General features: G+C 42.6%; 1 protein-coding gene across 2 annotated transcripts in view; it reads left to right on the plus strand.

Annotated features, from left to right (window-relative positions):
- Positions 1-23490, plus strand: part of LOC121919637 (unconventional myosin-X-like) — a 102138-nt gene that overhangs the window by 49749 nt on the left and 28899 nt on the right. Inside the window, exons 12-24 of one of the 2 annotated variants that reach the window (XM_042446462.1) lie at positions 2260-2406; positions 3441-3541; positions 3890-3956; positions 4388-4480; positions 6369-6437; positions 7874-7956; positions 8101-8209; positions 8856-8936; positions 9302-9426; positions 10278-10392; positions 17252-17358; positions 21184-21489; positions 22186-22228. In XM_042446462.1, the coding sequence (XP_042302396.1) occupies positions 2260-2406; positions 3441-3541; positions 3890-3956; positions 4388-4480; positions 6369-6437; positions 7874-7956; positions 8101-8209; positions 8856-8936; positions 9302-9426; positions 10278-10392; positions 17252-17358; positions 21184-21489; positions 22186-22228 (1446 nt within the window). The remainder of the gene's footprint in view (positions 1-2259; positions 2407-3440; positions 3542-3889; positions 3957-4387; positions 4481-6368; positions 6438-7873; positions 7957-8100; positions 8210-8855; positions 8937-9301; positions 9427-10277; positions 10393-17251; positions 17359-21183; positions 21490-22185; positions 22229-23490) is intronic. The other variant, XM_042446463.1, reaches the window with a different exon arrangement.

Consider the following 23490-nt stretch of genomic DNA (forward strand, 5'->3'; position numbering starts at 1 on the left):
TTTCTACTCAATCAGGAGTGCAAAGCAAGATTTTGAGACTTGAATAAGCCCTGAAATACACACCCAAGCTCCTTCTTAGCATTCCCTTTTTTTGCTGAGGCACAATCATAAAGTCGTCTAATCAGCACAATTTCAGACTCAGGAAAAACAAATGGGAAAACTTCTTCAGGCAATGCATAATTTACTGAAAGAATTAATCACTGGAGGGTGTTGTGACAGGTCCTGCCAGTGAGGGCTTCTAAAGGTTCATGGGACAGATTAGTGTAAGGCAAGGAAATTAATGTCTGTAACAATATCTAATAGTTGGTTTGTTGTTAAAGAGCCTCCATATCCAGAGACAGTATATCTCCAATTATCGGGTGTCAGTGACAAACATTCAGGAGGGCTTTCACCATTTCATTTCCTGTTTGAAGCCAACAGAAACAGAAGTCTGGATTAGTTTGCTCTTTGATCTGATTCTCAAGGCAGCTCATGTTCTTATTTGTGCAATGCCTGAGCCCTTTAATAATCACTCATTTCAAGTGACAGCTGAGACTGTAGAGATGCCAGCTTCTAGTTCTTATGCATGCCTGGCACATAAGCTGGTGAATGCAATGCAAACCTCTGTCCATTGCTGAACTTTGCAAGAGACACCAGGGTATTCTTGGTCATTGTAGAGGTAGCCCTTCTTTGCTAGGTAGGCTTTTTGCTTCCAGTTGCTAAATTCCCCATACCCTAGTCCTCCAGGAATGGCAGCCAGTTGTTGCCAGATGCTGTTCTGGGCACAAGAGAACATGGAGATCCCAGTCAGCATGAACTGAATGCACAGCTCATTACCATTCCCAACTTTGACATTTTCAGTGGGTGAATCAGAAGGAACAAAGGGTGGTGAATGGAGCCTTTGACAGAACTCAAGGCCCATGTAGCCTCCATCTATCTTTGCTTTTGTCCCACTGCTGGGTGTGGGGAGTAAGGCGCCCATTCCTGAGAGATGTGGCCATGGTGTTGAATGATTGTGCAGTCTGGCCACTTGATCTCTGCTGCCTGCACGTCGCCAAATGTGATTGGCACAGGCCCAAGCTATGTGTTGGAAGGAATTTGTAGCTGCTATTGACCTGCATCTCCCCTTCCCCATGGGTCTTCAGCAATGTTTAGTTAAAGACATGTGAGGTGACATCATTGTGCCCTGAGTCCCTATCTGTCCTATCTTCTATAAGTGGAAAGCAATTAAGGGGGGCAGGCACAGAGAAGCTCTCTCAGAGCAGTGGCATCATATGTCTTCTGCACGTGAATGTTACTGAGGAGAGATGCATGGCAGTAGCTGTTCATTCCTTTTAATGTGTAGTTTTGTCCTGGGAGGTCATTGAGCCAAAGAAATGTTTGGGGGCCTTTCCTAGTACACAGTTAAAGCAATATGATTCCAATTTGTTATGTTTCTATCCTGTAGCATCCTGAGATTTGCAGTCTAAGGAGCGGTGTTTTGAATTGTCAGCCGAAGGACACCTCTCGTGCATCACCAGACTGCCAATCCCAGGATCCCATAGGATGCAACCATGGCAGTTACAGTGGGGATATAGTTATGTAGTGTGAAAGGGCTCCCAGCTCATTTGTTACCTTCTATGAGAAGCTGAGGCCCATGGAATCTCTCCAACAACTATAGAAGGAAAAGGAATTGACTTCTCTGACAAGCTTCTCCAGTGATAGATGTTTGAGGTGACTGGTCCTCATTTTTGTAAATACCACCTTACAAATAATTTATGTGACTATAAAATATTTCTTAAGTTTTTGAGCAATTGAATGCTCCCTTCCATGAAAAAGATTCAAATTCATGAAGGTCTAGCATGCCACTGAGAAGACCATTTCCCTGACAACTAGTGTTCCAAATGCAGAGATTTTTAAATTATAGAGAAATTTTAATCATATAGATGTCCCTCATTTGAAGTGGCACAGGCCATGCTCATGTTTACTACTTTATCTACTTTTTGTGAGGACTAGGAATTTCAAATTAAGTTGGAAATCTTCACTGGTAGTGGTCATTTTGTTTCTGCCAGTGCAGTCACTGGTGTTTCAAATATATTTGTCTACTGATTTGTCCTTAAAAATAGTATTCCGAAGGATATGTGTGCAGCTGCCAGAACTTTGCTGCCTGCGTCTCCTTCATGGGGCACCCAATAATTTGGCATGTTGTTCTCTAACAAATAGATCATAGTGAAGCTGATTTCCTTCATTGCTACCTATGTTTTTTGCTCAAACTGCATCTTCTTCCCTGTATGTCTATAGGCTGCAGATTCCAGAGACTCTCTCGCTATGGCTCTGTATTCGCAGTGCTTCTCATGGATCATTGGCAGAATTAACTCAAAGATAAAAGGGAAGGAAAACTTTAAGTCTGTGGGAATTCTGGATATCTTCGGTTTTGAGAATTTCCAGGTTAGAAATTTAAAGTTTGAGAATTATAGCATGAACCAAAGTTGTTTTCTTTAGACACAGAAAATACACTGTGCTGATGTGTGGGCATGGGAGGGAGGGTAGATAAAATGAAAGCCAACAAGGCAGAAGCTGTCCAAGGTAATTCCAGGACTTTAACAATGTGGACAGCAGGTGGTTCTATAAGAAAGACTTTAAAAAGACATATATGCCTGTTACAGACTGCCAAAATAAAGCTGCTTCGAATCTCTTTGGAGGTATGCTATTTAAATGATGCATGGGTCCTAAGAGTCTGGAGGTTGCACCAAAGCCACACTCCATTCCTAAGCACCGGAGTGCAGCTTTTGGTGCAGCTTCCGGATTCTTAGGACGCATGCATCATTTAAATAGCATACCTCCAAAAAGACTCGAAGCAGCTTTATTTTGGCAGTCTGTAACAGGCCATAGGGTCTTTGTGCCGACCTGTATGTGTGGTGAGGGCTGAGCATCCACATGCTCTGAGCCCTCACTGCACTGCCCGGGCGCCATATTGGCACACGCCTTTCCACATGATGACGCACGTCGGGCGCAGCACCCAAATGGTGCTGCGCAAAAGGGGCATCATCATGGCGCGCCTGTGGCACCCCTTCCGAGATGCAAAAAGAAGCGGCCTCCATCTGGGGCAAACAGGAGTGGTCTTGAGACACCCGTCTGTAGAGGCCCATAGGTTTACCACAGTCATTCTAATGTATAGTAAATGTCTCTGTTTGGACATATGCTACTGTATTACCTGGTGCAGATGTATCTGTTTGTTTGTTTGTTTCCAAAATATCTGTGCCTTGAGCCTTCTCTACTGAACCTTGTGTGGTTCTGTGCCAGTCCACCAGGTGTATTTTTTTTAAGGGTAAGAGCAGTGGCTGAATAAGACCAGGCTACTACTAAGCACCTCTACCATCTGTCTTACGTATGCCCTTTTCTTTATGGCCTTGGAGGAAAAGATTCTTCCCAGACCAAGAACATGCATATTAACACTGGTTTTTCTTGTATCTCACACACAGGTGAATCGTTTTGAACAGTTTAACATCAACTACGCAAATGAGAAGCTCCAGGAGTACTTCAATAAGCACATATTTTCCCTGGAGCAGCTTGAGTACAACAGGTAATGCTCACTCTAAGTGGCTCCTGGCAATTAGGAGAACCCATTGCTCTCAGATGAAAGATGGAAAGCAGTTAGCAGCGGGAGAGCCATTTTGAATGTCATTATATACATAATTTACATAAAAGTCACAATATGGAGGAGGGATGGCTGGAAATGATGTTAAACACTATTCCACTGACTTAAAACAGCTTTATCTGGCTCTCTTCTTTTTTTTTTTTTTCCATTTGCCCAAAGAACTTATTTTCTGCCTCCTACTGTTTTATAGCCCCACACACCCAATATTGAAATTTCTTCCCTCCTGTTCTTTACAAAGGAATGTAAGACTTGTTCTTCCTCTTTGTTTGTCAGGGAAGGGATAAGCTGGGAAGCTATTGATTGGATGGATAATGCAGAGTGCCTAGATCTCATTGAGAAGGTAGGCTCCTCTGGCTCTCACCAAGCTTTTCTCTGACTAATCTTTTCTCTGACCTTTTCCATTTCTATGTCTCATTTTGTGGATGGTATCCTTCCTAAAGTCCTCTTTGAAAGGCAATGTATCTACTTGTTCTTTGGTAAGGGGAGTAATTTAAGGTAATGCTACTTAAACTGATGGTCCATAGACTGGTGCTAGCCTGTGAGCTGTTGGCTGACAGTACATAGCATGTTTCCAGGAAATGAAGAAGAAGTTTCTGCCATTTGGCATAAATATGATGCTGGTCCCTGACACATTGAGGGGGAAAACTGTGCTGATCTTAGATAGTTTTGATCTCTTTAAATCAAAAGGATACCTTCAGCCCTATCAAGGATGCTTATTTCTGCTGTGGCAAATTAACAGCCTGTTGCCTGTTTCTCTTGTTTTGGCTATAGAAACTTGGCTTGTTAGCACTGGTGAATGAAGAGAGTAGATTCCCCAAAGGCACAGACAGTACCCTTTTGGAAAAGCTCCACAGTCAGCATGGGGTGAGTACTCATATACGCCCATCATTGTATTTATTTATTTGGGATACTTTTGTTATATTTCAAGTTTCTCATTAAAAAAAGACAATAGAAACCACAGTAAAACACTATGATTCCAGTATGAACAAACGGGGATGAAAGTTAAGTAAAACCAGCATCAGTTGCTTCCAAGTGACTCAAGAAACATTTGTGGCTAGAACGCCTAATTATCCTTCTGAAAGCTATCAGTCAGTTGACCAGATTGGCCTGCTTACTCTATGAGTATGAAAAGTAAGGTTTCATCAGTTTCACTATACAGCACAAACCTAGATCTCATAACCAACTGACAAAACTCTAGCATGAGGAATGAAATGAGTAGAATAGGGAAATAGCTGGTAATCTTAAGGCACAAAGGTAGCATTTAAGGGTCACCATTCCACCCAGACCATTTAGGGCAAGAATGAGCATCTTTTGGCCCTCCAGATGTTATTGGATTGTGGCTTCCTTCAATTTTCACTGTTGGCTATGTTGGCTAGGTATGATAGCAGATGCAGTACAAAAGTATCTGGAGGGCTACATTTTTCATGACAGGGCTTGAGGGCTTTAAAGGTCAAAACCAGAACTTTGAACTGGACCTGGAAACAAAGCGTTATCTGACCAATTATTTCTTTGACTGGCACCAGTAAGCAACCTCTTCTCTGCTTTCTGGACCAGCTGCAGTTTCCAGACACACTTCAATGTAGCTACAGAGGTAGTTTCAGTAATAAATCCTAGAGGTCGCCATAGTGCATATCACATTGGGAAGTTCTATACATTTTCATTTGTATGTCTATAGAAGAGAGAAGAGCACATAAAGGGGAGAGGAAGATTAAGCTGCAGATTAAAGGGAAGAGAAGACTGATGTTTTACTACAGTCTGTTTCTAATCTCCATATTTTAATTTCATTTGAAAACAACATGTCTGTTTCTTGGGCCATCCTATGATAAGAACTGCTGCCACATTCAGAAGGCTACAAAGTGAGAAAAAGAGGCAGCCTCCATAATTCTTCGTACAGATCCACTTAGTTGCATCACGTTTTGGAGTTTTTTGGTAGAACACTATGCCAGCCCTTGCAAGCTGTCTTCATGTCATCTGACCAAAAAAGAGGCTACCACACTGTGAAGCTAACTCAGCCTCTTCAAAGCAAAGTAAACAGGATTGTATAATGCCTATTCTGTTTAAGCAGATGATGCTTAGTTCCTAGCAGATGAATAGTTGCTAAGATTCAGTGGGTGGAAGTTAAAATTAGATTAACGTTTCAGGCTAGAATAGATTTCCTTGTTCAGTTTACTGGATAATGGCTAAAAGCTAGCAGACATAAACTATACTTGGTAAAGAACATGCTTTTTACTTGTTCTGAGAATTCAGTAGACAGGCTGATCCAGTGGCTTGTGATATAACTGCAGTGAGACAGGGAATATTCTAGAAGGATCAGTTATGGCCCATTAGAATTGTAGCTGTGACAAACATTTGCAAGGGCATTTGGCTTCATTTGACCATGGTTTGTTGTGGATACCAGATTTATGGTCATTTGGGGCCTAATTCTTGTAGTTTGATAGCACTAAGGTTGCCAGATGAAAACTGGAGAGGGCTCTTTTACTTTTAATAGTTGTGTAGAAGAACTAATTTCAGCAGATGTTGCTTGTTATGCAAAAGGCAACATGCAACACCAGCTGTTATTCCCTCTTCTACACAACCATTAATGGTATAGAAGCCCTCTCCTGTTTTCACTGTAGCAACCCTGAGTAGCATTGCCCCAACACATATGTTCTTTGTTCATTTCTACACTGTATTATTATGGCCCAGAAATCACTGTTAAAAAAGAGTTATTTCAGATGCACTAGATGCTGTGCTTCCCTTTCTTTTGTTTCAGAACAACCAGTATTACATGAAGCCCCGAGTGACAGATTTCCAGTTTGGAATCCAGCACTATGCTGGAGAGGTAGGTGTCTTGTAGCTATATAGCTGAGAGGGCATCCGGTTGGGTTCAGAGACCTAGAAAACAGAGAGCAATTAAGTCTCAACCTGCAGCCTACAAAGATGGGTTAAAGTGAGAAACTCTGTCTGGAATGCATTTGGGGCTGGGTGTTAGGCTACACAATGTTTTAAAATCTTGGATTCAGACCTGTCAAGTATCATTCTGTTCAATCCCCACAGACAGTAAGTTTATTTAGGGCCAGAGCACACATTACACTCACTATGCCGGTTTAGGACAGCCATAGACAAAGAGGGCTGAAGCTGCATGCACCTGCAAAGCTGTTTTTGCAACCCTCTGCCTCTATCCATGCCCCCTAGACTGCTCTACTTCTGCCCAAATAACAGTAAATTGCTTCTCCTAGAATACATCTGGCCACTTCCAGTTTTGTTTTGCATTAATTTATCTGGCATCTTTGCATGCTGTGTGGCCCCTCAAAGAGGTACTCGGCAGCAAAAAATGGCCCCTGGACCTTTCTCATTTGTCCACCCCATGAGAAGAACTTATATTTTGAGTTCAGCCATTATATGGTGAGTTTTTATGATCTTGTTGCATCTGAGGAGGTAGACTTAAATCTACAAAAGCTTATGCTACCAACTTCGTTCTTTCGCTCGGTTAGTCTCAAAGGTGCTACAAATTTGCATACTGATCCAAACTAACACGGCTATGTCTTTGAATTCTATATACCTGGTAACTATTGGAGGTAATATTTTAAAAATAGCAGTGATAGCCCAGCTCCCCTCCTCCCAATATTAAATGCTTTTTAAGCCTTAAGAATCACAGAAGGTGACCAGGGTGGATGCCTTGATGGTTCAAGAGTTTGTTTTCTGAATGTAGTGTCTGTTGATGCTGCACAGTCACTAACATGTTGACCAAGTGTACCATTTGTGCATTCTCATGTTTGCCATGTCAGAGCTTTTGACTTTCATTAACCCAGAAATGGAGCTGGTTGAAAGATTGCACTTAGTGGAAGAAAGCTGTGTAAAACACCTGATAAACAACAATAACCTGTAAAATGTATTTATTTGTACTATTTTTATCCTACCATTTCTCTAAGTTGCTTGTGGGGGCATCCATAGATTCCCCTTTTTGTCCTCATAACAATGTTGTGTCATTGAGACTAAGCTGAGAGAAGCTGACTGGTCCAAAATCATTTGGTCAGATTCTGAATTTCATGAACTTGGATTTCCCCATTCCTAATCCAGCACTCTAACTATCACATCACATTAGCCTAATTGCATGGAAAAACCTGACAGTAGCTAATCCTCTAAACTAGATAATTTTCATTTCTTCAGGAGAACTACTTAAGTTATTTGAATGTTTTGGCTGTGGATCCTTTGACTGTGAAGTATTTTCCTCTTTATGGCAAACTTGGATGTTTGTGTTTTAATCTCTTTTTGCAGGTTCTCTATGATGTGAGGGGCTTTCTAGAGAAAAACAGGGACACCTTTCGGGATGATATTTTAAACTTGTTGAAAGATAGCAGGTAAGTTGCCCACAGCCATTCGGAATCAAGCCTAAAATATTTGGAGCTAGTGATGGGCATGTAGTATCAACCTAAACGTTTTTGCCTTTGGAATTCAGTGTTCCATGTCTTCTTTCTCTGCCTCACATTCCTCTTTGCTCCTAGGCTTGATTTCATCTATGACCTCTTTGAAAGAGTCTCTAGCTGCAGCAGCGAAGACACTCTGAAGATGGGGACTCAGAGGCGTAGACCGACTGTCAGCTCCCAGTTCAGGGTAGGAGCAGCAGATGTTCTCTAAAAAAACAAACAAAGCAAAACAAAAAACGCAGTTTGGTATTGCTTCTTTTGAGTTTTCTCCTGACATTGTTTAGGGGACATCATTGATGGAGATTGTTGGTTTTGTTTCTTGCCTGGGTGAGTCTTGCTTCCACCTGGTTGCTCGGAAAAGGACAGACATTCATGGCCCCATTAGAACTGTTGACTCAGACCTTATGTCTGTGCTTTCATAAATGTTTTAATGTATATCTATTCAATGAAATAGCCACTAGACCTTCCCTTGATTTAAAAAAATCACTCGTTTTTTTTAAAGTAGCTAAACTTTTCAGTGATTAGAAGAGGTGAACTACTTTCTTGATGTCACATGGGTGAACCAGTCAGTGCTGTGCATTGCTGGTTTCCACAGTATACTGGCAGAACTGGTTTCCACTGAACCCAGCCTGGAGAACCAGTTATAAGAACATGGTAAATGTACTTCCAGGGTGGCTTCAGCACAAGTTAAGTACCTGTGCACAACCTGTAGAAAATGTTAGGTTGCGTGAAAGCTTAGAGACCCCCATTTCTCCAGTTTTTCACCTGAAAAAAATAGTATGACTGATGGTGTTTGTGTGTGTTCATCAGAGATTCTTCCTGTTCTTTTGCAGGACTCTTTACACTCCTTGATGGCTACGCTCAGCACTTGCAACCCACTGTTCATTCGCTGCATCAAACCCAACCTGGAAAAGGTGAATTGCCAGCACTGTGGATGCCAATTGAACAGGGAACAGAGGTAGATTTTTAGCCAGTGAAGGTAGCATAAGCAGAGCATTAGTAATGACTGGCAAGAAAGCAAGGACAGAAGAATCCCAGATGCTCTGGCAAAAAAGGATCATTCTGGGAGTCTGGTCTAGAATCCTTCCCTTCTTCCTTTGAGCAGAGCTAGCACAAAAATGGAACAGAATAAAAAGCATGTGTATGCATGGGATTAATTCAGTGGGACACTGAAAATGGCCCTCACAAGACACAGACAATACATTGATTTTCATACAAGCAAATTCCTTCATTTCTGCCCTTATCATTTACTCATCCGTACTCCTGGCCTTTTCTCTAGGCTCCAAATCTCTTCAGTCCAGATGTGGTGTTGAAACAACTGCGATATTCAGGTATGCTGGAGACGGTGAAGGTCCGCAGAGCTGGATTCCCTGTACGACGACTTTTTCAGGATTTCCTTCTCAGGTATAAGTAATAGTTCAACTCCTAAAATGGAATTTTACTGAGTATTCAAACATAGCTTTCACTGTGGTGGGATTTTTGCAAGTGAAGAAATAACTAGGCATATGGAATTCAGAGACAGATGACTAACTTGTGAAGAAAAGGGAAATCAGGAGTTTGGGGGGAAGAAGTTCCAGATAAACCTGGGCAGGCCATCTCTTTTATCTCTTGGAAAATTAAATAATGATCACAGGTAGCCACATTGGTCTTATTGGATGCTCAATATCTCTTATCATGTGATACAAGTATTTGGTAGAAGTGAGAGAGTAGAATAATTAAACATCATGTTTAATTTGGTAAACTGCATTTAGGGCTTTGCTTAAATTACATTTTATAAGGTTAAAGGTTGGGAATAAATCAAACAAATAAGTGTATACAGTCTGGGATTATAAATCTTGGGCCGCATGTATCCCAGGTCACAGCAGCCCCCTAGGTGGTTTAACACCAAAAATACCTGTTATTCAAAACTAAAAGTGGACTTCTGGCCATTTTGGGAAAAGATGGTAGTATTTTTGGCAATCTGGATGGTCCTGGGGCAAAACAGTTGGCCCTGGATCTAGTGAAATAGTCTTCCCCTGCCTTGTATTCCCACTCCTGGATGTCAGCTGTTTGTGTTGTGGGTTGTTGGGAAAGATCATGAAGAATGAGCAGCACTGCTTTTTAAGAGACACCCACTGAATGGTGTTACCATTCAGAAGAAAATAAGATAAGCAGGGCATCCCATGGGGAAAGGTGAGGGAAGCTTTGGACGTAATGGTGAGGCAAGAATAATTTTGTGCCTGTTTCTGGTAAAAAGCTTTCTTTGGTTCTATCAGGTACAAGATGCTTTTAAAGAACTTGAAAAATCCAGATGGTGCAAAGGCCACGTGTGCAGAATTCCTGAAGATGCATGACAGTTCCCAAAGTGCATGGAAGCTAGGAAAAACAAAGGTATGCCTTTTGAGTGGAAAATAGCACACACAGTAATGCTTTATAGAAATAAGCAGTCTATCCCTGAATAATTTCCCCAGAGTTGAGTGCATGATTGCTGTTGCCTCTGGTGAATTACCTGCTCCCACTGTTCTGTGTTGCTCACCTGGTGGGTTCTATGCTTCTTGTTATTGTTGTTGCTGCTGTTGTTGTTGTGTGCCTACAAGTATGTATCCATCTTCAAATCATGCATACTGTATCTTCATATTGTCAATCTGTGCCTCCCACCTGATCTCCCAACTTGCAGTGTATGAGCAGGAGTCTCTCATGGGTTGAACACAGGCCCAGTGTGTACATTATGAATGAGTTCAGATATGTATGAAATACTCCTTCATCCACAAATAAAAGTGCACACAGATTTGTTCAGACAAATGTACTGTGAAGGTCAGTTGTGGAAGGTGCTACCGTTTTACTGGGAATTATATAATTCCTACTGAAAGGAGGACAATAACTCAGTAGTAGGTTCCATGCTTTGCAACTGCAATTCCTAGTATCTCTAGCTGAAAGACTACTCAGTTAATGAAGCTAAAAAAGACTCTTGCTTGAGATATTGAAGAACTGCTGTTCAAGTACAATGCTGGGCTAGATATTTCAGCTCCTTGTGTAGGCTGACCTCATGCCAACATTTCTTTAGCAACAAGGCAGACATTAGAGTTGCAGTCTTCTATGGTGTGGATGGATACAGGGTAGCTTGCAAAATCCACATCTACCATGTAGATGTGGACTAAGGCAAACCTCGCTAATTAAAGCAAAATGGTTTAGGATAGTTATTTTTATTTTATTTAAAAAAAAATAAAAACAGGATTTCCCCCCCTCACTTCAAGTGTTGAAATCAACACAAATAGAACTGCAATTACAATTGTTTTTGTTGCCATGTGCCTTCAACTTGATTCTGCTTTATGGCAACCACATCATAGGGTTTTCCTGGCAAGACTGGTTCAGAGGAGGTTTGCCTTTGCTTTCCTCTGAGACTGAGAGAGTATGACATGACCTTAGTCACCTAGTGGGCTTCCATGGCCAAGCAGGGATTTGAATCTTGGTCTTCCAGTGTCCTAGTCCAGCATTCAAAGCACTTAGCAGTTGCAGCCTTGCTATAAATTTGTTGCTGGACACAAGGAGCTTTGGAGATGAGTTAGTTGCCTACCTCTGTCTGTGTCAGTGTATAATAGAGAGGTGATTGTGATTTTAAAAAGATAGTTCATAGCAAATTGATTAAAATTTATTTTCTATATAGATTTAAATATCTGAGAGCTACATTTACGGCAGTTGTAATTATGCATACTGTCAAGTAAGTATAAAATTTGGCCTTTGGTATGAGGTACTTGCAGTCTCGTTCAGATAAGTTTATTTTTTAAGCATGTTTAAGGGAAAATGGTTAGAAAGCAAGTAAGCAATCTCTGGCTAAATCCAGTATAATTGCTGCCCCCTGTAAAAAAGTACATTGAGATTGAATGAAAATAAAATTGTATGATCTACTGTTTTCTCCCAATGTAGTTGCATGACACTTATTTATGACCTCCTGTACCCATAAAGAAGGAGAGAGAGAGAGTGCGGTTTAGCTAAAATTACAAAGCCTCCCTTTACATACCAATGTGCTCTTGCCAGCACAATGGCATGTCTTTATTCCCTGGATCTCTCTTCAGCACAAGAGCTCTACACTACATTTGGTTAGACACTTCCTTAGGAACAAACATAATTTCTGAGTTAATAAGGCCATTAGTTGAACCTATTTGTCAAGGGCAGTCATTCAAGAATTACTTCAGCAGTAACATGCCAGTCCATCAGGCCAACAGTGTTTCTTCTGTAAAGGCATGGACAGCATGTCACATTGCTATTGCACTTAATACCCCTGGCACTCATGGCATGCCAAAATTACAGAGATTAAAATATGGAATAATTGAACCCAATCACATGTGTTGAAAGGACATGGTGGGGTATTGTGATTCTTTTATATGGCTTTTCTAATTTATGCAATGTGGTGCTGGGTTGCAATTTCCCTTGGCATAGACAGTATTTGGCCAGTGAAGCTGTCCCAACCAAGTTGAAAAGGGAGGCAAGCTCAGACATCATTTCTAGAGTGAAGGAAGAGGCCAAAGAGGGCCTGCCACTAGCAAGAGAGGAGAAACAGAACTGCTTTCTTTCTGCATACCAAGCACAAGTTAATGAATCAACCCTGGAGCCATTAAAAGAGAGCAGGCTCCAAGTGACTAGTGTGCAGACAGGTGACCTTTGATCCTGCCCAAGAACAATAGGACTTTCACTTGCTCTCCCCAGTTGCTGGTCCAACAAAGAAGGGGCTGGCTCTCTCCTTGTCCTATGGCTGGTGCTCAGGGAAACTGGGTGGCTATAGGCAGCACTTCACTCCTAGCTCAAAGGCTTCTCTTTGTAGGATGAGCAAGGGGAGGGGTGCCAGGGTGGGTTGAAGACACTCTCCAATCTATTGAGATTAATTGCAGCTGCAGGATGGAAGCAAATAAAGCCAGCTTTAAGAAATATATTGGATAGGGCAGGGCAAGGAGCTGTCTAACTGATAAATGGCAAAACAACTAATTAATTGGACTAAAACAATAAAGAACAATTGAGACCTTAAATTTTGGGTGTGCAACCAGATGGAAGTGACAAGGAAGGAAGGAAGCCATTGGAAGTAGCAGATAGATTAAATTTAAGCAATTCAGTGTTCCTAACCTTGCCTCACAAAGGATTGAAGAAAAATGATCTCAAAGGCAATAGCCTTTTGTCTTGCTAATTCAATTTAAAGTTTATTTCTTGGACTGAATCTTCCAGTACCCACATGGCCAGAAGGTGTAGGGGCCAACCTGCATGAATACTTTTCTGAACATACTATCTGAACTGAGGACAACAACCACAATATCTTGACTAAATGCAGGGCCATGACTGACATCATATTTCATTCTTTCCCCTGAATCGTTCTTAACACCTTTGCCTGATGAAGAAGCCAGTGGAGCTTCAAAAGCTTTAAAACTTTATGCATTTTGGTTGGTCCACTAAATGTATCACTGTTTTGTGGATTTTGGATGATAGTGTACTTTGCTATATGGCCAACATGGCTACTCTTGGATATATTTTTAAGCAATGAAGTGTATTTTCCAGCACTGAAGACACACTAAGGTGATTCTATACCATTTGAGTAGCAATGTGATGGCACTTTGGACTTGGAGAATCCAGTACATTCAGTTCGATGCATAAATTTGATGGGTTATATAAAAAGCTCTGCATGAGCAAAGTACTTCAGCTTTTCCCCCTTAACCCTTATGGCTAATACTATGCCTGTTATAATTGTACCAGTCCCCTGCTCTCTCTATTGTACTTGCAAAGTTTGAACTGTGAGCACACTCTGCAGGAGCAATATCAGCACAGAATTATTTTATGGGGTTGGTTGGATTTATAGGATTGATCAGAGGCTAGATAAGGCCTTTAGTGCAGAAAGGCATGATGCATTGTACTTAAAAAGCAGGCACCCAGTCAAGGGAGTGTTGCAGGAGCATACTGTAGTGCTTAAAGCCATTCCCCACATGACATGGAAACAGCCTGACTTGTCACTAAGAATACAGTCAGCAGGCTGCTTCAGCCACTTCTGGATCTCTGATAAGTATAAACATATGCATTGAAACATATGTTGGTCTCAGTCATCTGATACATTTTTAGGTGCAGTGCTTTTTTTTTTTTAAAAAAAGTGTGCCTTGGTCCTTAGTACACTTGGAGATGCATTTTCATTAGGGAAAAAAAGAATATATGCTTTTGCAGGACATCATTAAGCTATTAAAGAAGAATGCAAAATACATTTTACTGCTTACCTAAAGAATTCATGCTGTGATAGTCATGTACCATAGGTAAAATAACTTATTTTATTGGCCCTGCTTCTGTTTGTGCCTGTTAAGAACAGCCTGATCCCAGAAAATGTAGGTAGGCCAAGCAGTGTTTTGTGGCACAAAGGTAAATGGTGGGAAAAGCTTCCCTTTCTGCATTTCTCTGTGACATGTTGTGAAAAAAGCACAGGTGCAGACCCAAGAAGAAGCTGGCAACTTTAACCTTAGGCATCTTTTCCCTCTTACTGTCTTAAAGATGAATAGGTTTTAAAAGAGTCATGAGCTTGTCTTGTGAATCCAGTCCCTTTGTAATTGTCAAGAGAACCTGCTATAAATTTCTTTGCATGGAACTACTGGAATTAATAAGTGCTGCTCTTTGTTTCATGATGCTGAGGTTGAGGGTGGAGTATCTGAGCATCTTGGGCATGTTCTTTTCTGGTCCTTACTAGGTCTACGGAGTGTTGTAGAAGTCTCTCTGAATGGTCCACGGTAGTTGGGATAAGGGTGCCCTGTGGAGCTATATGCACATGAGCCTGGGTGTGGGCTTGCACATGTGCTGGGCAGGATGGGGGAAGAAATGGGAAATGCTTCCTGTGAAATATATTCAAAGGGGATTTCTATACCAAGCAATTGTTTGGTGGAGGAAGGAAAAGGATTAGTATAAGGAATTGTGGAGCACAGGAAAGGAAGGGGAAGGCAGGATGGGCTTTGTGTTTCTCATTAGGAGCAGAGCAGAGCAGCTGCTTGTTGTCAACTAAGGAGTTTTGGACTTTTTCAGCCTACTAGTACAAGTGTGTGTGTGTGTGTGTGTGTGTGTGTCTACAGAGGCAGAGGGGCTCATCTTGCTTCTTTATCAATTCTGTCCTTCACACCAGAACTCTCTGGCTCTTTGCCTCAGGCTTAGGGAGGACTAAATAGCCTCTGTGATTTTCACTGTTATTTATGCCAATGTTCAAGCAAAGCCATGTGCTCAACACCTGTTTTTTCCTTTAAAAGTGTATATGTACCCCCAGATTGCATCCAAATGCCTCTCTTCCGCTCATCCCTTGCAGGCTCTTATGTTCTAATTCAGTCCATACAGCATATGACACCCATGCCAAACTCTTCTCAAACCTTGAAATAGTCTTTGGGGCAAATATGCATGCAGCCAGGAACTTGATGTACTCCCATTTTGTGGATAAATGGGAAATATAAAATGAATTTATAAGAATTAGTAGGTCTTGATGGTGGACAACCTTGGTCATGCTCACTTTCCTTCCTTTTTTCCTTGCAGTGCAGAGAGAGGATCTGTACAGCTTTATGGGAGGGGGGCTTTCTAGGTGGTTTGCAGGGTTGAAGTGCACCACAGCAACACACATGGCCCCTCAAAACAGAGAGAACTGGGCCTTCCTACAAACTCACATTACACTCCAGATCTATTGTTGAAAAGATTGCCTATCTGCTTGTTTTTGTCTTTGGAAAAAGCTTCTGTCATTGTTTCTGGGAAAAGTATTCATTGATAGGCTGGATGGGTTGCCTCCACTTTATGCAAACATGAAAGACTAGCCTTGAGTTTAAATGATTAAAGAAGAGGCATCCCTGGGGATGTGGGTGTCTTTTGCAGCCATTCATCAGCCCCCAGAAGTATGCTACCTTCAGAATACCAAGGGTGCCCTGGATCCCATTCTCCCTCTGCCACTCCTTATTGTCCCTGTGGATTTATCCCTTTTGAGGATTTCCAGGTGGCATGCATCTAAATTCTAGACCCTTTCATTAGAAACAGGCAACTATAAGTCAGTGCAATGGCAAGAACAGGATGGCAAGGGGGTCAATCGGGTGAGGGAAAGTGGAATCCATTAGGACTCCACTGGGAACACCTCAGCAAGAACACTTCAGTTCCATAAAGCAGGAAATCAGTAAAAATGCTTCAAGGGGCTTATATAGGCTGGGCTGAGAGAGCCTGGGTGCAGCATAGCATTCAGGTGCACCGAAAGTGCAAGGATGGCCGCCAGCTCTTGTTTATGAATATGTGCCTGTTGGTGTTGGAGAGGTTTGAATGGAGGGAAGGCAGCATGGGAAGGGGAAGAGGCCTTCCAGCCAAACAGATAGCTGGGAAAGTTGGTCCCACAGTAGCACTGCAAAGAAGCAGGTTGACCAGACGTCCTCCTTTTCCAGGACATGTCTTACATTTCAGCCTTCTGTCCAGGAAAAATTCCAAAACGTCTCCCAGTTTGAGCATGACTAAGAAGCATGAATTCATATTTATATGAGTTTATATGAGTGTTTTTTCGCTTTTATTTGGTCTGCATTTTTCATGAATGTCCTACATTTTGCGGTGCCTGGGTCTCCTTTACAGTTATGACATCTGGTCACTTTGCAAAGTTGGAGCCAGGCAAAGCATCTACTAGTTAGCTGCAGTGGAGGAATTGGTCCTAAGCCTGACCCCCCCCCCCCCCCCGTTCACTCCCTCCTGGTCTTGGAAAGGGTACCTTGGCACAGATGGGGGCCAGGATTTTCCTCACCCTGGGTCCCTGTCAACCTTTGCATGCTTGCGGTGCTGGAGAGAAGGACCCCACAGAGCTATTGGGCCTCATCCTACTGGACTTGAATACCAGCAGGCCCTGACTGCTTTTGCAGATGTAGGCAAGGAAGAGGTTAATAAAGAGTGAAAAGTAGTGCAGGCTATAACAGCCTCTCCTCCTTTTCCCTTCTCCCCCTTAATCCTTGAGCAGAGAGTGTGGAGGCAGGGCTGGGCTGGGCTGGGCTGAGTTTGGCTCCTCTCCCTGCCCAACTTTCCCCTTGTCCATCAGAGCAGGCACCCGAAGGGAAGGGCTGGCACAGCAGGGAAGAAGCTCTGGCGCAGGAGCATAAAAGGAGCTGTGTGGGTCTGTGTCTACTGTGTGCGTGTGCAGTATATAGGTATGTGGCAGGCAGGCATGGGGGCTACGAGTGCTGCTGCCTCCTGGGACTTGTTGTTTCCTCTTTTTGTGTGAAACTCTTTCCTGGGGTACTAGGTTTTCCTGAAGGAAGCTCTGGAGCAAACATTGGAAAAGGCCCGGGAAGAGGAGCTGAGGAAAGCAGCGACCATCATCCGAGCCCACGTCCTGGGCTACATGGCAAGGTCAGTGCTGGGCATTGCCTCTTTTTTGGCCTCCTCTGCTCTGGTCTTTGGCCTCTGGCAGTGCTCTTCCCTTGCTTGCCCCTGCACCAGCCAAAAAACGAAGCCTCAGCCTCAGCGTTTCCAGCAATCCAAAGTTAGCAGTAGCTCCTGCAGCACCACTGTCACTCTCCTCTGCCTTGCACTTCTCAACCTCCACGAAGCTGCCTTCTTCTTAGGCAGATTCCCCAGCTCTGCATCCAGAGAGCCCTCACAAACCCAGACTGAGAGCCCTACCTAGCAAACCCCTCTCCAGTTGCTCCTCCCTGATGGGCTCTTTGGGCTGCAGAGAGGAGACCATGGGGGAGCCCTGAGCAGACTCCCTCTTCATCCCCAGCAGGCTCAGGGGCTCTGCATCCACGCCTGCCTTTTCCACTCGCTCTAATCTCTGCACACTCAGTGGAGCAGGCCTTTGTCTCGGCTTGTCCTGACAAATTGCTGTGTGCGCACATTAGGACATTCACCTCCACTCCACACACAGCCAGAGGTGGTGGTGCTACAGTGAGGCTCAACAGGGGCTGGATGTATTTCAGGGATGCACCCTCACAGGCATAGAAATGGGTACTAGAGAAAGGAGTTCTGCACCCTGGGAATTTAAGCTCTGTGTTATGTTTTATTTTATGTAAATTTGTAGCCTCCTTTAAGGTTGCAAAGAGAAGCTTGAAAAACATGTGGGCAGTGCTTGGCGGAATCTTGAGAGCCATTGGCTGGAGGAAAGTGGAAGGATTGGAGCTGAGCAGAACTTTGGGGAGGTGGAGCTTCCATATACTGCCTGCAAAGCTTCCCCCCTCCCCCCATTAATAACCAAAGCAGAATAAATAAAGCACATGTGCAGAATAAATTGTGGAAAGAGAAAAATACCTTGCATTCAGCACTTCTGCCATTTTGGGGTTTTATTTTAAAGTACTGCATTTACAAAGCTCTAGGAATCATTTGAAACTTGTGCAAACAAACTAGGAGGGTGATGGGTGAGTAGGACTAGGGCAGTTGGCTATTGAAGAGGGAGATCCTGCCCAGGCAGGGAAAGTCTTCTAGAAGCAACAGTTGGCTAGAAGTCAATTGCAGACGTGAGTAGACCAGGCAGTGTGAAATCTTTTGCCCAAATCTACTGCATTTTGAGGATATAATTCCAAGCCAAATTTAATTGGGACTTGGCTCTAGTACATGTGAACTCTTATGACAATAATAATATAGCTGGTATCAGCACCACTACTATTATTACCACATCTATGTGTATTCTCCATTTTTAAAAAATTGGACTAAGCTAACCAAAATTCTGTTTGCTATGCGTGTACAGTCACCCCTCCATTTTTGCGGACTTGACAGCTAGGTCCCTCGCATATATGCAAGCAGGAAATAGAGGAGGAAACGATGGCCGCCCACAGGAGTGCACACCCATTCAAGCCAATGGGGCTTGAATATACGTGAATTTCCATTTTCATGAGGGGCCCTGGAATGGATCCCCCACAATAAAACTGAGGGGGTGACTGTATATGTATTTATATATATATATATGGTTGTTGTTGTCTGCCTTCAAATTGTTTCCAACTTACAGCAACCCCAAGGCAAACTTATCACTGGGTTTTCTTGGCAAGATTTGTTCAGTGAGGATTTGCCTTTGTCTTCCTCTGAGGCTGAGAGAGTGTACCTTGTCCAAGGTCACCCAGTAGGTTTCCATGGTTGAGTGGGGGATTCAAGCCCGGATCCCCAGAGTCATAGTCCAACATTCAGACCACTACACCAGGCTTGTACTCACATAGATAGACAGATATGAATGAAATTATACAGTTTGCATACATAATGCAAAGTATTTGTATATAAAGGTTTATTTTCTGGTTTATTTTTTATTGCATAACAGTGCTGGATGTTATTTGGCTTCTCTGTCTTGGGCTGCCTGGCAGGTTTCTAGCCACCTGATGTGCATTAGAATATGAGTTGTGTGGAACAGGTCTGAAGAAGGGACTATGGGATGACTGTGGACAAGAAAGGATGCTCAACCCTCCACAACCAACCAACCTCCTCACAAAGAATCCTGCCTCTTGTTCACTTTCTCCTTTGCAAATCTTTAGCTCTCAGAGCCCAACGGGGGGGGGGGGGGACGTAGGGGAGTTGTTGCAGAAGTGTATGGCCAGGGAGGAAGGATTCAACACTTCCTCTTCCACTTAAACTTCCTCAGCATTAAGTTGCCTATGTAGACATACCCATCCGCTCCCACACCCAGTCGCCAGTCTGACTCAGTTATGGTCGCACTCTGTCCATGATGGCTCTCCTACTGCCATTTTAGACCCAGGGCATTTATCAAGAATTTCACATGCATTGTAGCAACCTTAAGTGCCGATATTTTGTTTATTTTTTGGAATTTATTTCTTAAAACAAAATTGAATGATAACTTTGATTCTCAGGATGCTGCCCCAATATCCATTTCAGTTCTTACAGAATGAAATCCTAGGGTTGCAAAATATACACATCCCTAATAGCTACCTCCTCTATTGTTATGTAATGCAGCCTTCTCTAATCTGGTTGATTAAGATGGCTGCAAATGATGGAAGTTGAAGGACACATCTGTAGGCCACCAAGTTGGGCTAGGACTCATGGCACTATATTTGTGTGTTTTTCCATAGTTGTCTCCTTCTAAGGAATGACCAGTCTCCTAGGTCCCATAAGCACCTTTCCTACTATAAATTAAAATCTACTTATTTAATTGGTTGGTATAAAACAAAGGGGCATGGGTCGTAACATGTCATCCAGCTTGGACTGACATGGATAGGTCAGATCAGCACAAATAAAATAATGAGTTCCATCTTTTTCCTCAGCTTAAGCAGAAATTTTGGTGATGGGACCTAGAAACATTGAGGAATTTTGCTTCTCTTTGGCTGCAGTTGGCTATTGAGGAGGGTGCCTCTGAGTGTATGCAGAGTACTGCTAGGCCTCACTATTAAATGACAAATAGACCTCACTCTGTTTTTGTGCTGAAAAATCATAGCTGAACTCTAGCATCTGCCTTTCTTTTCAACAAAAGCTCCCCATTCCCATGTCATAAGGGAGCAGGCAGATTTGCAGGCAAGACTGTCTATAGGGCAACATATGGAAACAAGACTGACATAAATTGAGAGCAGGATGTGGCATAAATTGTCCCCTTTCATTTAGAGTAGTGGGAGAACATGACAGAGCATGGGAAAGAAAGCTCCCTGCCAGTGGACTGACCATGTGCTTTGCACAACCCCAGAGTTTTTCCACTTGTTTTTCTGCTCAGCAAAAAAAAATGGTGTAGAAACAGGAAATGAATGGCCCCAAGAGGGAGATGCCTAGAGAAATTCCTAAAACTCAGAAACCAGGTGGGTGACAGATGGAGCAAAAGGGACAGCATGGGAAGAATAGCTTCTTGGAGGAAATGTGTTCTTATTTTTTTACAGTGGATCCTTGTTATACACTGGGTTTGGTTCCAAGATCCCCCGTGTATAACAAAATCTGTGGATGCTCAAGTTCCATTAAATATAATGAAATAGCAAAATGGTGTCCCTTATTAAAAAAAATGGAAAATCAAGGTTTGATATTTGAAATTTATACTTTTTTTGAACATTTTCAAACCATGGATGCTTGAATCCATGTATAAGAAATCCGTGTATAAGAAGGGCCGACTGTATTTTATTTTTTGGAGGGAGGTGGCTCTGATTGTGCTGATTCATTGAATCTGGCTTCCTGATATCCCTGGGCTGGGTGGTATCTTATAGAGACCCTCATGAGGAATGGACATTGACTATAACTGCCATCTTATTTCTGTTGACTCAGAAAGAAGTACCAAAGGGCACTATCCAGTGTTGTGACCATTCAAAAGAATTACCGTGCCCACTTCTGGAAGAAGTCTTTCTTGCGCCTCAAGGCCTCCACCATTGTCCTGCAGAAACACTGGCGTGGACAGCTGACTCGTAGTCTTTATCGGCACCTGCTACAGGAAGAACAGAGACGAAAGCAGGAAGCCGAGGAGCAGAGGCGGCAAGAGGAAGAGAGGATTAAAAAGGAGGAAGAAGAAAGACAATGGCAAGAAGAGAGGGCGTGTAGGAGGAAGCAGGAGGAGGAAGAGGAGAAGAAGAAAAGGTATAAGGCAGTCTTAGCTCTGTTTCTGTGGGCTAGCTTTCAGCAACCAAGGAGGTAGACTTCTATCTAGATTGTACCGCTGCAGGGCTGGTCCATGAAAAGAATTTCCTGCACATAGAAAATCAGATTTCAGGGAACAGGGTTTTTGCCCTGTCTGTAAGAGGAATAGATTAAGTCCTAGGGAGGCTGGTACTGAATGGCAAGGATAAACCATTGGTTTCAGTGCAATAGTAACTACTCTGTTCTAAGGCTATAATTCCACTCTGAAGGTATGGGGCCACTGAAACAGGCATTACAGGGCTGAGGCTGCCTATGTAAAGGTGGACTGTCCTTTTCTGAAACATGACTGGATAAGTGTGCATGTTCTGAGGTTCATCTTCTCTTTAAAAGTCCAGCCCCATGTCTGTGTATTGGGAAGACTTTAAAAATCCCAATCTTTTAACAAGCCAAGCTATATTACTATGGGTAATATAGTAAATAGCATTGGCTTGAAGGCTTTGTTACAGCTCACATATTTTAAACCAAACTGTAGCTAACTTGAGAGAGCAATAATATTTAGAATGGCATTGATTTCTGCCACAGCAAGTACTGAAGGAAGGCAGTGCAGCTCTTATGAGAGTGTCCCTTAGTTCTTTGTGCAAGCTTCTGACAAGATGGATGGTGAAATTTATTTGTGGGTTTGTGTTGTGTTTTGAGCAGGGAAAAGGAGCAGTTGGAAGCAGCACTTCAGGTGGCCCAGGTAAGTTCTCTGGTGTCTCACTACCTTGCATCTGTCCTTTCCAGAATCCCCTGAAGAATACTAACAAAAAAACAAACACGCACCAGTCAGTTCCTCCCTTCTGTGGTAAGATAAGGAAGAAATGTTATTTTTTTAAAAAGTAATTTACTGACCATTTGTTGCCTTGATAAAGTGGATGTCCAGAGGCCTTCTACCTCATCCTGGCATGATGGACCTCCTAGAATTGGAAACCCCCCCCCCCCCCAACAAACACACATTTGTGGTGGTAAAGGCATAGCACAGTCTTCCAAAGCACAATATGCTCCTCAGCAGCAGGAATATAAAATTGTGAAGCACCCCAAGAGCAGATGTTGTATAGTGACCAAGAGACTTTTTGATTAAAATCTCTCATCCACCAGGAATGCATGAGCACTGCTCTCTAGATTCAGCCTGATTACTGGCTTTACAAGATGTTTGCAAGGATTACTGAGAGAAGACAACTAAAGTGCTTTGAGTGGTTGACTGTACTATGTAAATACTGTTTATTTACCAAAAAAAGTGTTCAAACTGTGAAGTCTGGCAATAAAGTGAAGAAGTTCACAGTTCAATCACTTCCATCCTCTTTTCTGAAGAATACTAACATAGATAATGTTTGTCTTTTTCTTAGTGACTAGGGGATATTGGATAGTGCATTTCCCTGTTTTTCTCCTGTAATACACTTGATCTAGATCAGGAATTTCAAATATTTGATTCTTCAGATGCCTTGAGTTTCAATTCCAAGACATCCCAGCCATCGTGGCTAGTGGTCAGGGATTCTGGGACCGAAGTTCAAAAAGTCTGAAAGGTCAATAGTTGAGAGCCACTGGTTTAGCAACTTTGGGGAAGATGGCAAGAGTGGTGGACAGCTCCTTTCATCTTCTCCAAAGCTGCTAAATCAGTGGCCCACAACTATTGACCTTCCAGAGTTTTTGGACTTCAGACCCATGGCAGACAGCTCATGGGCCACCACATTGCTTCTCGAAGCAGTGGTCCATGAGCTATCAGTTGCTGGTCTGTGAGAAGTTTATAGAAAATAAAGAAATAATTTAAGTCAATGTAGTAGCATTTACTGGCTCATTGGGGGGATGTGAGCCCCCCTACATCAGATAGCCCAAGGAACACTGATTTAATTTATATAAATCTATTATTATTCTTAATTGATATTTTGTCATCTTAAAGCCAAGCTACACATTTGGCTAACCACATAATTTTAGTTTGAATTAATCTGTTTACAGTTGTAAATA

Source organism: Sceloporus undulatus, chromosome 1, assembly GCF_019175285.1.
Source record: "Sceloporus undulatus isolate JIND9_A2432 ecotype Alabama chromosome 1, SceUnd_v1.1, whole genome shotgun sequence".
NCBI lineage: Eukaryota > Metazoa > Chordata > Lepidosauria > Squamata > Phrynosomatidae > Sceloporus > Sceloporus undulatus.